This window comes from Arachis hypogaea, chromosome 19 (genome assembly GCF_003086295.3).
Source record: "Arachis hypogaea cultivar Tifrunner chromosome 19, arahy.Tifrunner.gnm2.J5K5, whole genome shotgun sequence".
Lineage (NCBI taxonomy): Eukaryota > Viridiplantae > Streptophyta > Magnoliopsida > Fabales > Fabaceae > Arachis > Arachis hypogaea.
In genome coordinates this window covers 67,545,373-67,556,817 of record NC_092054.1, presented here as the reverse complement: position 1 = coordinate 67,556,817, position 11,445 = coordinate 67,545,373, and the positions used below count along the sequence as shown (strand labels likewise).

At 30.0% G+C, this 11,445-nt stretch overlaps 1 protein-coding gene, 1 long non-coding RNA gene and 1 other non-coding gene across 5 annotated transcripts; 2 read left to right on the top strand and 1 right to left on the bottom strand.

Moving 5' to 3' along the window:
• The first annotated feature begins 317 nt into the window (after positions 1 to 317).
• LOC112781681 (small nucleolar RNA R71) lies at positions 318 to 425 on the top strand. The gene has a single exon (XR_003192443.1). It is a non-coding gene; the product is annotated as a small nucleolar RNA R71 (small nucleolar RNA).
• A 4,967-nt stretch (positions 426 to 5,392) lies between these two features.
• Positions 5,393 to 6,674, bottom strand: LOC140181925 (uncharacterized). The gene is made up of 2 exons (XR_011877583.1): positions 6,524 to 6,674; positions 5,393 to 6,121 (listed from the first exon to the last, which is right to left on the bottom strand). It is a non-coding gene; the product is annotated as an uncharacterized lncRNA (long non-coding RNA).
• Positions 6,675 to 6,980: 306 nt separating this feature from the next.
• Positions 6,981 to 9,987, top strand: LOC112780143 (uncharacterized). Of its 3 annotated transcripts, none has more exons than XM_025824484.2 (4): positions 6,981 to 7,164; positions 7,382 to 7,486; positions 7,968 to 8,267; positions 9,680 to 9,987. In XM_025824484.2, the coding sequence occupies exons 1-4, from the start codon at positions 7,077 to 7,079 to the stop codon at positions 9,847 to 9,849; spliced, it is 663 nt and encodes a 220-aa protein (XP_025680269.1). In that variant the 5' UTR covers positions 6,981 to 7,076; the 3' UTR covers positions 9,850 to 9,987. The 3 variants fall into 3 exon arrangements, with proteins under 3 accessions (XP_025680269.1, XP_025680268.1, XP_025680267.1); XM_025824483.3 differs by having other exon boundaries at positions 6,983 to 7,164; positions 7,388 to 7,486; positions 7,968 to 8,372; XM_025824482.2 differs by having other exon boundaries at positions 6,983 to 7,164; positions 7,968 to 8,372.
• Positions 9,988 to 11,445: the final 1,458 nt, after the last annotated feature.

The following is an 11,445-nucleotide window of genomic DNA, read 5'->3' as shown; positions in this document are numbered from 1 at the left end:
GTACTGTTGGATGATTCCTTCAATCCATTCAAACTCTGAGAGATCATATTGACTTGCTAAGTCAATATTTTATTCTGAGCCAATATGGCATTCAGAGTATCAATTTCAAGAACTCCCTTCCTCATAGGCGTCCCATTACTCACAGGATTCCTTTTAGAAGTGTACATGAACTGGTTATTTGTAACCATGTCAATGAGTTCTTGAGCTTCTGCAGGCGTTTTCTTTAGGTGAATGGATCCACCTGCAGAATGGTCCAATGACATTTTAGATACTTCAGACAGACCATCATAGAATATAACCAGGATGGTCCATTCTGAAAGCATGTCAGAAGGACACTTTTTGGTCAGTTTTTTGTATCTCTCCCAAGCTTCATAGAGAGATTCACCTTCTTTCTGTCTGAAGGTTTGAACATCCACTCTAAGCTTACTAAGCTTTTGAGGAGGAAAGAACTTGGCTAAGAAAACCTTGACCAGCTTATCCCAAGAGTCCAGGTTATCTTTAGGTTGAGAGTCCAACCATATTCTAGCTCTGTCTCTTACAGCAAACGGGAAAAGCATAAGCCTGTAGACCTCGGGATCAACCCCATTGGTCTTAACAGTATCACAGATCTGTAAGAATTCAGTTAAGAACTGAAAGGGATCTTCGGATGGAAGTCCATAAAACTTGCAATTCTGTTGCATCAGAGAAACTAGTTGAGGTTTCAGCTCAAAATTGTTTGCTCCAATGGCAGGGATTGAGATGCTTCTTCCATGTAAATTGAAATTAGGTGCAGTAAAGTCACCAAGCATCTTCCTTGCATTGTTATTATTTTCGGCCATGTCTTCTTCTTTTTCGAAAATTTCTATCAGATTTTCTCCAAAGAGTTGAGCTTTAGCTTCCCTAAGCTTCCTCTTCAGAGTCCTTTCAGGTTCAGGATCAGCTTCAACAAGAATGTTCTTATCCTTGTTCCTGCTCATATGAAAAAGAAGAAAACAGAAAAGAAAATATGGAATCCTCTATGTCACAATATAGAGATTCCTTTATGTAAGTACAAGAAGAAAAAGAATTCGAACACAGAAAGAGGGAGAGGGTTCGAATTTTTAAGATAAAGAGAAGTGTTAGTAAATAAATAAATAATTAGAAGGAGGTGAGATGGAAGAATTTTCGAAAATAATTAAAAAGAAAAGAAAATTATTTTTGTTTTTTAAATTAGAATTAAAATTAAAAATTCAAAAATTAAGAAAGGAAAAATTAAATCAAATTAAATTAAATTTAAAACAATTAGTTAATTTAAAAAGGAATTTTGAAAAAGATGAAGGTGATTTTCGAAAATTAGAGATAGAATTAGTTAGGTAGTTTTGAAAAAAGATAAGAATCAAACAAAAAGGTAGGATTAGTTTGAAAAAGATTTGAAAATCAATTTTTGAAAAGATAAGAGGTTAGAAAAGAAGTTAGAAAAGATTTTGAAATTGATTTTGAAAAGATGTGATTGAAACTTATTTTGAAAAAGATTTGAAAAAGAAATTTAAAAAGATTTGATTTTGAAATTAAAGTTGATTACTTGACTAACAAGAAACTAAAGATATGAGTCTAGAGTTTAAAGATTGATCCTTTCTTAATAGGCAAGTAACAACTTGAAAAATTTTTGAATCAAAATATTAAATGTTAACATTGAATTCGAAAAAGATAAGAAAAAGATTTTGAAAATCAATTTGAAATTTTCGAAAATATGAAAGAAAAAATGAAAAAAGATTTGATTTTTGAAAAAGAATTGAAAAAGATAGAATTTTTAAATTGAAAATTTTATTTGAATCATAAGAAACAACTAAATTTTAAAAAGTTTTGAAAAAGTCAACTCAAATTTTCGAAAATTTATGAGTGAAAAAGGGAAAGATATTTTTTTATTTTTGAATTTTAATAAGGAAAGAGAAAAACATTAAAAAGACTCAAGACATAAAAATTTTGGATCAAAACAAAGGAAACATGCAAGAACACTTTGAATGCAAAGATGAACACCAAGAACACTTTGAAGATCATGATGAACATCAAGTATGTATTTTTGAAAAATTTTCAATAAAAGAAAACATACAAGACACCAAACTTAGAAATTTTTAATATTTAGACACTAAGAAATTGAAAATTCATATGAAAAATAAGAAAAGACACAAAACAAGAAAATATGAAAATCAAACAAGAAAACTTGTCAAGAACAACTTGAAGATCATGAAGAACACATGCATGAGTTTTCGAAAAATGCAAGAAAGTTTGAAAAAATATGCAATTGACACCAAACTTATAATTTGACACAAGACTCAAACAAGAAACACAAAATTATCTTTGATTTTATGATTTTATAAAGTTTTTTTGGATTTTTCGAAGATTAATTGAAAAAAGAAAAATAAAGATTTCAAAATTTTTAATAAGAATTCCGGGAATCTGCAATGTTAGTTTAAAGCTCCAGTCCAGGAATTAGACATGGCTTACTAGCCAGCCAAGCTTTCAGTGAAAGCTCCGGTCCAAAACACTAGACATTGTCAATGGCCAGCCAAGCTTTAGCAGATATTGATACCTCCCATGTATACAACAACTATGTGTGTAACTGCCAAATGGGTGAAGATCAACAAGCTCTTGTGATGATAAGTTGAAACCCCGGTCCAAAAGATTAGACATGGCTTACAGCCAGCCAAGATTCAACAAATCATCATGAAACACTAGAATTCATTCTTAAAAATTCTGAATAAAAATATATTTTTGAAAATAGTTAAATTTTTATTTTTTTTCGAAAATAAGAATAATAAAAACAAAAGGCTTAAAATTAAAATAAAATTACCTAATCTGAGCAACAAGATGAACCGTTAGTTGTCCAAACTCGAACAATCCCCGGCAACGGCGCCAAAAACTTGGTGCACGAAATTGCGATCATCAACAATGGCGCCAAAGACTTGGTGCTCTGAAACGTGAATCACACTTTGTCACAACTCCGCACAACTAACCAGCAAGTGCACTGGGTCGTCCAAGTAATAAACCTTACGTGAGTAAGGGTCGATCCCACGGAGATTGTCGGCTTGAAGCAAGCTATGGTCACCTTGTAAATCTCAGTCAAGCAGATTCAAATGGTTATGGTGAATTGATAATTAAAATATAATTAAAAGATAATTAAAATATAAAATAAGGATAGAGATACTTATGTAATTCATTGGTGAGAATTTCAGATAAGCGTATAGAGATGCTTTTATTCCTCCTGAACCTCTGCTTTCCTGCTGTCTTCATCCAGTCATTCCTACTCCCTTCCATGGCAAGCTGTATGTAGGGCATCACCGTTGTCAATGGCTACATCCCATCCTCTCTGTGAAAATGGTCCAATGCGCTGTCACTGCATGGCTAATCATCTGTCGGTTCTCGATCATACTGGAATAGGATTTACTATCCTTTTGTGTCTGTCACTACGCCCAGCACTCGCGAGTTTGAAGCTCGTCACAGCCATCCCTTCCCAGATCCTACTCGGAATACCACAGACAAGGTTTAGAATTTCCGGATCTCGGGAATGGCCATCCATGGGTTCTAACTTATACCATGAAGACTCTAATATCTCGGACTCGGTCCCCTGTATTAGATATCTAAGAGATACTCATTCTATCTCATCTTCATGTAGAACGGAAGTGGTTGTCAGGCACGCATTCATAGGTGAGAATTGTGATGAGCGTCACATAATCATCACATTCATCATGTTCTTGGGTGCGAATGAATATCTTAGAATAGGAATAAGCTTGAATTGAATAGATAAACAATAGTACTTTGCATTAATTCATGAGGAATAGCAGAGCTCCACACCTTAATCTATGGTGTGTAGAAACTCTACCGTTGAAAATACATAAGAGCAAGGTCCAGGCATGGCTGAGAGGCCAGCCCCCATGATCTAAGAACTAAACGTCCCAAGATGTCTAATACAATAGTAAAAAGTCCTATTTATGCTAAACTAGTCACTACGGTTTACAGAGATAAGTAAATGATGCAGAAATCCACTTCTGGGGCCCACTTGGTGTGTGCTTGGGCTGAGCATTGAAGCTTTCACGTGGAGAGGTCTTTCTTGGAGTTGAACGCCAGTTTATAACCTGTTTCTGGCGTTTAACTCCACTTTGCAACCTGTTTCTGGCGTTTAACTCCAGAATGCAACATGAAACTGGCGTTGAACGCCAGTTTGCGTCATCTAAACTCAAGCAAAGTATAAACTATTATATATTGATGGAAAGCCCTGGATGTCTACTTTCCAAAGCAATTAAGAGCGCGCCATTTGGAGTTCTGTAGCTCCAGAAAATCAACTTTGAATGCAGGGAGGTCAGAATCCAACAGCATCTGCAGTCCTTCTTCAACCTCTGAATCTGATTTTTGCTCAAGTCCCTCAATTTCAGCCAGAAAATACCTAAAATCATAGAAAAATACACAAACTCATAGTAAAGTCCAGAAATGTGAATTTTATTTAAAAACTAATAAAAATATACTAAAAACTAACTAAATCATATTAAAAACTATGTAAAAACAATGCCAAAAAGCGTATAAATTATCCGCTCATCAGTGACCTTGCGAAAGTTCAGCAACGCGTATGCATGGGCGATGCGTACGCGTGACAGAGCCACGTGCTGTACGTATCAGAAAATGTGGGGGCGATTTCTGGGCTGTTTTTGGCCCAGTTTCAAGCCCGAAAACACTGTTTAGAGACTATAGAGTGAAGGAATCATGGATACAACTTTCATTCACAAAAAAATTAGGTTTTAGATGTAGTTTTCTAGAGAGAGAGGCTCTCTCCTCTCTCTAGGTTTTAGGTTCTTAATTTATTCCTTTTCAATTTCTAAATTCTATCTTTTTTAATTTAGTTTCTCTTCTACTTTTAATTGTTCTAGGATTCTAGTTTATTTATTTCCCTTATTGATTATTTTATGTTGCCACTTTAGTTTATGAATTCTCATGTTAGATTCAATTTTCCTTTTAATGTAATTTGAGGTATTTCATAATTATTGTTCCTTTCTTCGTTTGTTATTATTGATGTTTGCAATTGGTTGTTTAGATTTAATATTCCTTGCTAGTTTTCTATATTTTTTTATATTGTGCCTTCCAAGTGTTTGATAAAATGTTTGGGAGGGTTTTAAGTTAGATTTTTATATTCTTAGCTTGAATTGATTAATTGGAGACTCTTGAATCATCAAAGTCTCTTGTTGGTTGGTGATTGAAACTAGCTAGTTGGCTTGAACTTCACTAACTCTAGTCTTTAATTAGGACTTGTGAATTCAAGTTGATTTTCTCACTTGAGTTACCTTCATTTGTTAGAGGTTAACTAACTGAGTGCAATTTACAAATACCATCACAATTGACATTGATAATGAGGATAGGAATTCCGATTATCAATCCTTGCTAGGACTTTTCTTAATTGTTGGTTTATTTCCGTGTCATTCAAATTCCTTGTTCAACATTTAAAAACCTAAAAAGATACTTTCGCATAACCAATAATAACTACACTTCCCTGCAGTTCCTTGAGAGACGACCCGAGGTTTAAATACTTCGGTTATTTTTATTGGGTTTGCTTAAGTGACAAACAAATTAATTTTGATTGAAGTTTAATTGTCGATTTAGATCTATACTTACGACGTGATTATCTTTGTGAAATTCTTTACCGACGATTTTTTACTGTCAGCTTGTAACTTAATCTTGGGCCAACAAATCAAAAACTTAAAGTTGGGACTTGGTCCATGGCATGCGTTAAACGCATGGCTCTCTAAGTTGGACGCATGGATGTTGAGTGGCCACTAGAGGTGCTCCTTGCTCATGCGATAGACGCAGGGACAGGCAAGTTGAACGCATGCTCTGGCAAGTTGGACGCATGGATGGGCAAGTTGAATGCATGGAATGCACAAAGTACTCGAGGTGCAATTGAAGGCTGCGTTGAACGCATGAAAAGGCAAGTTGGACGCATGGAACCATGCGTTGAATACATGGCTTGTTAGGCAACCCTGGAGCTCTCTGTCTTGCATGCTTTGAATGCAGATGGAGTGGCGTTGAACGCATGGCTTGCTATTTGGTCCAGGAGCTCCTCTGTTTGGTCCTCTCTCCATCCTTGTTCCTAGTGTTTCTATTGCTTGCAAGTTCGCTCCTACAATTAAAGAATTCAAACCAACTCTAAGAAACATTAATTAAAGCATAAAAATTTCAATTAAGAATAAAGAAATCACTAACTTTATTTAAAAAAATAATAAAAAAAAACTAAAGATGTTCCTGTATCACCTCCACACACATCACACACAAAAATCAACTTTTATAAATTCGTCAATTTTAAAAAATATCTCATTTTTAATCATGTTTGCAAAATCTTACATCAAATTCAACCTTTACTAAACTCCTTTTGAAAATATATATTGAATGTTTGATTATTTTTATCATATTTTTATATCTTTTGAGAGTTTATTTACTGTTGTTAAATTTTGTAATTATTTTATCAAAATATAAATTTTCAAGTGCTATTTTTAGTCTACATATATACAATAATTTAATTCACCTTCTTCTCACGTTGTTTGACACATTTGTACCACATATTAAAAAATTCAAGCAAAGATTCAACTATGCAAAGAGATTTATTAAAAAATAAAAATAAAAATTTAAGTAGCTATAATTTTTTCGGTAAATGTATTTTCAACAAAGCATATACATTCCACAACACTAAAAAGTAGCAATTGGCAACTAACAGAACTTAAATATAATTTGAGTGAGTTAAAATTACAAGGACGTTACATCTTAATTGGACCAAATTTAATTTAAACAAGAATACATGTAAGATGATGTTGAAACAATAATTCTTTTATTATAATATACATGACTCTTAGCTTTTTGTATTAGTCAATTGGCTAATCATCATGGAGTAATGGTATATTCTTCCTTTTTCTTTTTGTTTTTTGTTTTATAAATCTTTTGTAATTGTTATCACTATAGATTATTATTAGCCTATATAAGTATATATACATAAGAAGAATATTGAACGGAAGCATCCCACTACATTCTCTAGTATTTGCTTCTTTTTCGTTCCTTTCTCTATTATTTTGCTAAGGAATATTATGAGTTACTCAATGTCAAGTTTTTTATTTTCTATTTTGTTTACTTTACTCCTATTTACTCGTGTCTTCACCCATGAAATATCTAAGGGTGAGTCCTCAAAACTCTCATATATATTGTGTGAATTTTCTTAATGCTTAGGGTGAATTTCTAACTTTATTTGTTCTATATAAACTATTAATTATTAATTATGTGATTAACATGATCTTTTTTTCCTATCTTATGTTAATTTAAAAAATGATCATATTAGTTGTTAATTGTTAATCGTTTTCTCGCATTGTCAATGAATTGTTTTAATTTCATGAAGTTATAGGGAATGAGCTGACTGATGAGAATGAAGGAAAAAATTTCAATTATCCAACGTCATTGCATTATGTGCACAAAGAAAAGATGTATGACTCTAAAGATGAAGGTAAGTGAATTCTGATCATTCAATAACCATAACTGTGTTTCATTTTTTATAACTTTTTGAGTTATTTAAAATATTAATTACTTGTAAAAAAACTATATACTTTACTTTATATAGTCTAAGGTGTTTGATAAATATAAATAAAATCAGCTATATCTTTAGATTATTTTATTTATGTAAAAAAATTCAAAAGAAAATATTATTTTTAACATTTTTTATAATAGTTAAAAAAAATTGACCTTAATATAAATAAATTATTTCATATCCCATATTAGTAATTCATTATACGTAAATAACTTTTCTACACATACCGATAAAAACACATAAATTAATCTTAAAATTAATTTTAATAAATGCATCTAAAGCTATATTTGAATAAAAAAATATTAATTACTTTTGTAGTTGAAAAATAAAATAGCTTACTGCAAATTTGATCCAAATTAGTGCAATTATGACATAGTTTTATTTTCTCCTTTATCTATAGGGGATAAAACTCCAACAAGAAAGATAGAAGTTCATGAGATAAAAGGTTCAACAAGTGACTCATCAGTTGGTTATCTATCCAATGACTTTCAACGAACCATTCCTTCAATGATGCCTAACACTCAAAAGGATTATGGTTATTATCCAAATAACTATCAATTGGATGGTTTAACTTTCAGGGTTAATATTCCTGGTTTTGCGAGGATATATTTGCCTAATTTACCGATTGAACTTCCATTTCCAAATGTTGAATTACCTTTCCATACCACTCGTATGATTCGTAATGGTTACTACTATCCTGGTAACTACTACCAACCTATTATTCCTTCTTCACTACTAACTCAGAGTAAACAATATCACAACATTCAATCATTTGGATACCAACCTTCAAGCTTGTCAAATATTGGTATGGTGGGCTTTTTTTTTTTTTAAATTTAGACCATGTTTAAATTTAATGTTTAAGACAAAAATATAGAAAATAAGAAATACAAACATATATTTTTATTTACACTTACGAAAAATACAAATGATTATTCAAAGTAAAAGTTTGTCATTTGAATAGAAAAAATTGTATCTTTTTTTCCTCTCTTAAAACTAAACAGGTTTATATATTGTGTTTATATTTTTATCTTTTTAGAGACAGAATCCAAACAAAACTTTGAAGTTTATCATCTATAAGCATATAATACATATAACACAAACGAGCCATATTTTTCATAAAATCCAACTTAATTGGAAAGCTCATGCGAATCTTCTTATATGTATTTAGCTAATATAAGTTAGCAACGCTGAAATAATGTTAAATAAAGCTTTTTTTCTATTTTTAATTATTTATTTTTATAAAGTACAAACACTTCATGAAGTCGTGTCCATATATCTGGTATAACATTTCTTCATGTCTTTAGTGTCAAACTGTATTTTAGTAGAAAAAAAATATTTCTTTAGACACACTTGAACACAACTTAATATAATTGTGTGTCAGCATCAAACCATATTTTTTACTTATATTCTTACAAAGACTTCAGAAATAATATATATTATTAGTTAGGGTAAAGTATACTTCTTGTTCTTTGGCAAAAGTTTTAAAAATATTCCTAAGTTTTATTTTGTTTTAATTTTGTCCCAAAAATTTTCTATTTGCGTCAAATATGCCTTCGACAGCTAAATTTTCAAAAAGTTTAAAACCAATCTAATAATAATACATAAAAGTTATGCTTGATTTGCTTGTGTTGAGGGTTGTTCTTATAAAATTATTGATGAATCGGTCTTAAATTTTTTGAAAAGTTAACTGTCATGGGTATATTTGAGACAAATCGAAAACTTCTGGAACAAAATTGAAACAAAATAAAATTTAAGAGTATTTTTAAAATTTTTATCAAACTTTAGGGACAAAAAATATACTTAGCTATTAGTTATTTATACAAAAAAGCGAAATGTCTTTTATAATTATAAAATACATTAAAAATATTTTTAAAAATTAGTCTAAATTTTAATATCAATAACATATTAAAATATTATTATAATTTATTTACAAAATTCTTTATATATATCTATATAATAAAAATTTAAAATTAGTGTATCTGTGTGTTTCTTGTCCATACTACATAGTTTGATAATCAAGATGCAGTGTAATTTATATGTGCGTATGTACGTGCTTTCTTTATTTTTATTTTTTCGGAGTATTCTCATATACAAATATAATTGTTGACTCAGACAACTTCGAAGATGGAAGTATAATAAGAAATCGAAAAATTATGAGACCTTCGTCAGAAATTGATGGGAGAATTTTCCATATGTTTCCAACAAAAACTTCTACAATGGCATATGAGGATAAAACATGGTATGGAGATGCTAGTAAGAAGACTGTGAAAGTCGATCCATAAACCATATTTAGACATCATGTATCAAAATAAAATGGTGTGCCATACAACTTATATATGCGGACCTTGAATTATGCTCCTATGCAATATTGTTGGTCTTTTCAATTATTCCATACATAAACTAAGCTCATCAGTTTGTCATTCTCCTATGTATTTTTTTTTCATGTTTGGTTTAATTGTTAACTTGCATTAATATTTGATATTATAAAATGAATCTGATTATTCTAATAAAAAATATTTACCATGTTCAAAATAATATTTTATTTTAGAGTAAATGGATAAAAGTATATATAAAAGAGTTTGAGTTGGCAAAAATACACATAAAAAATTATTTTTGATGGATAAAATTAAAATGTTATGTTGTTAGTAACAATTTGATTTCTATGAATTCTTGGTGTATATTTTTGTCCATACTAATTTTTTTTATGTGTCATTTTCTATTTATTCAGTTATTTTAACTTTAGCTTTAAGATTTTAAACTTAGTAGTTATTACGAAGGAATAAATATGAAAGCAATATAAATAAAGCAGTATAAATTGGATTTAAATTAACTCTATCCTGCATTAAATACAATAGTGCTAAACTGCTAATCATAAGTATAGTGTAAAGGCACTATCAACCAATGACATTAACTTTGCATAATGTCCAAATGGAAGTAAATAAGAGAGTTCAATGGGAAGGTTTCATGTTTGAAAATTTCAAAAGATATTGGGTGTCTTTTGCTAATGGCTTTTGAGTCTTTTTTTTTTTTACTAGATCATATGAGTCAGAAAAACTAATTAATTATGAGAAACATCTACTTAACTAAAATTAGATATTTTCTAGAATTAAAAAATAAATATAAAAACAAAAAAAGAAGCCAAACACCAAACCACTGTCTAGTGGTAGATATAATAATGTTGTCATGACTTTTTTTCATTTTCTCATTTTAAGCGTTTTCATTCAATGATACTTACTAAACCAAAAAAAATTCTCAAAACTTCAGCAATTTCTTTTTATACAACAACTCAAATTAGTTAAAGATTTATCTTTTATTGATTATTTATCAAGAAATTGAGAAAACCATGCAATGCATAATAATAATAAAAAAAAAACAACACAATAAAATCATTTCTAAAAATTAATAAAATACGTGGAGAAATCAACAAAATTACCTCCTAAAAGGAAACAACTATATATGCAAACAAAAAGACCACATTACTAGGTTGTAAATTGTAAAACAAAGATCTTTTATCACTAGGACGAATATTTAAAAAAAATTTAAATTTTTTAAAGTGAGAAAATTGATAAAATAACAAAGTAAAAGGTTTAACTCTTTTTCTAAAATTGTAAACTTATTTCATTTTAATTCTTTAATTTTTGAAAGTATTAATTTAATTCTCGAAATCATGTTTTATAGGTCAATTTAGTCTTAATTGATCAATTGTTTGCCCATATCAATATAATCATGTGGCATTGATAGATAACATGACACACTATTAGTCAACATATCTTTGGATAACTCATCATAGCTGATAAAGATGACAACATAATCCCTGTAGAAAAAAATACAAAAATACATGAATCAACCTTAACGACAAAGGAATAAATTTGATAGAA

What these genes read in the sequence shown, in the direction of transcription:
- LOC112780143 (XM_025824482.2), top strand. Translation starts at nt 7,077, where the DNA reads ATGAGTTACTCAATGTCAAGTTTTTTATTTTCTATTTTGTTTACTTTA. An exon ending in CACCCATGAAATATCTAAGG is followed by an intron (nt 7,165 to 7,381) that starts GTGAGTCCTCAA and finishes AATTTCATGAAG; the next exon opens with TTATAGGGAATGAGCTGACT. An exon ending in GTATGACTCTAAAGATGAAG is followed by an intron (nt 7,487 to 7,967) that starts GTAAGTGAATTC and finishes CTTTATCTATAG; the next exon opens with GGGATAAAACTCCAACAAGA.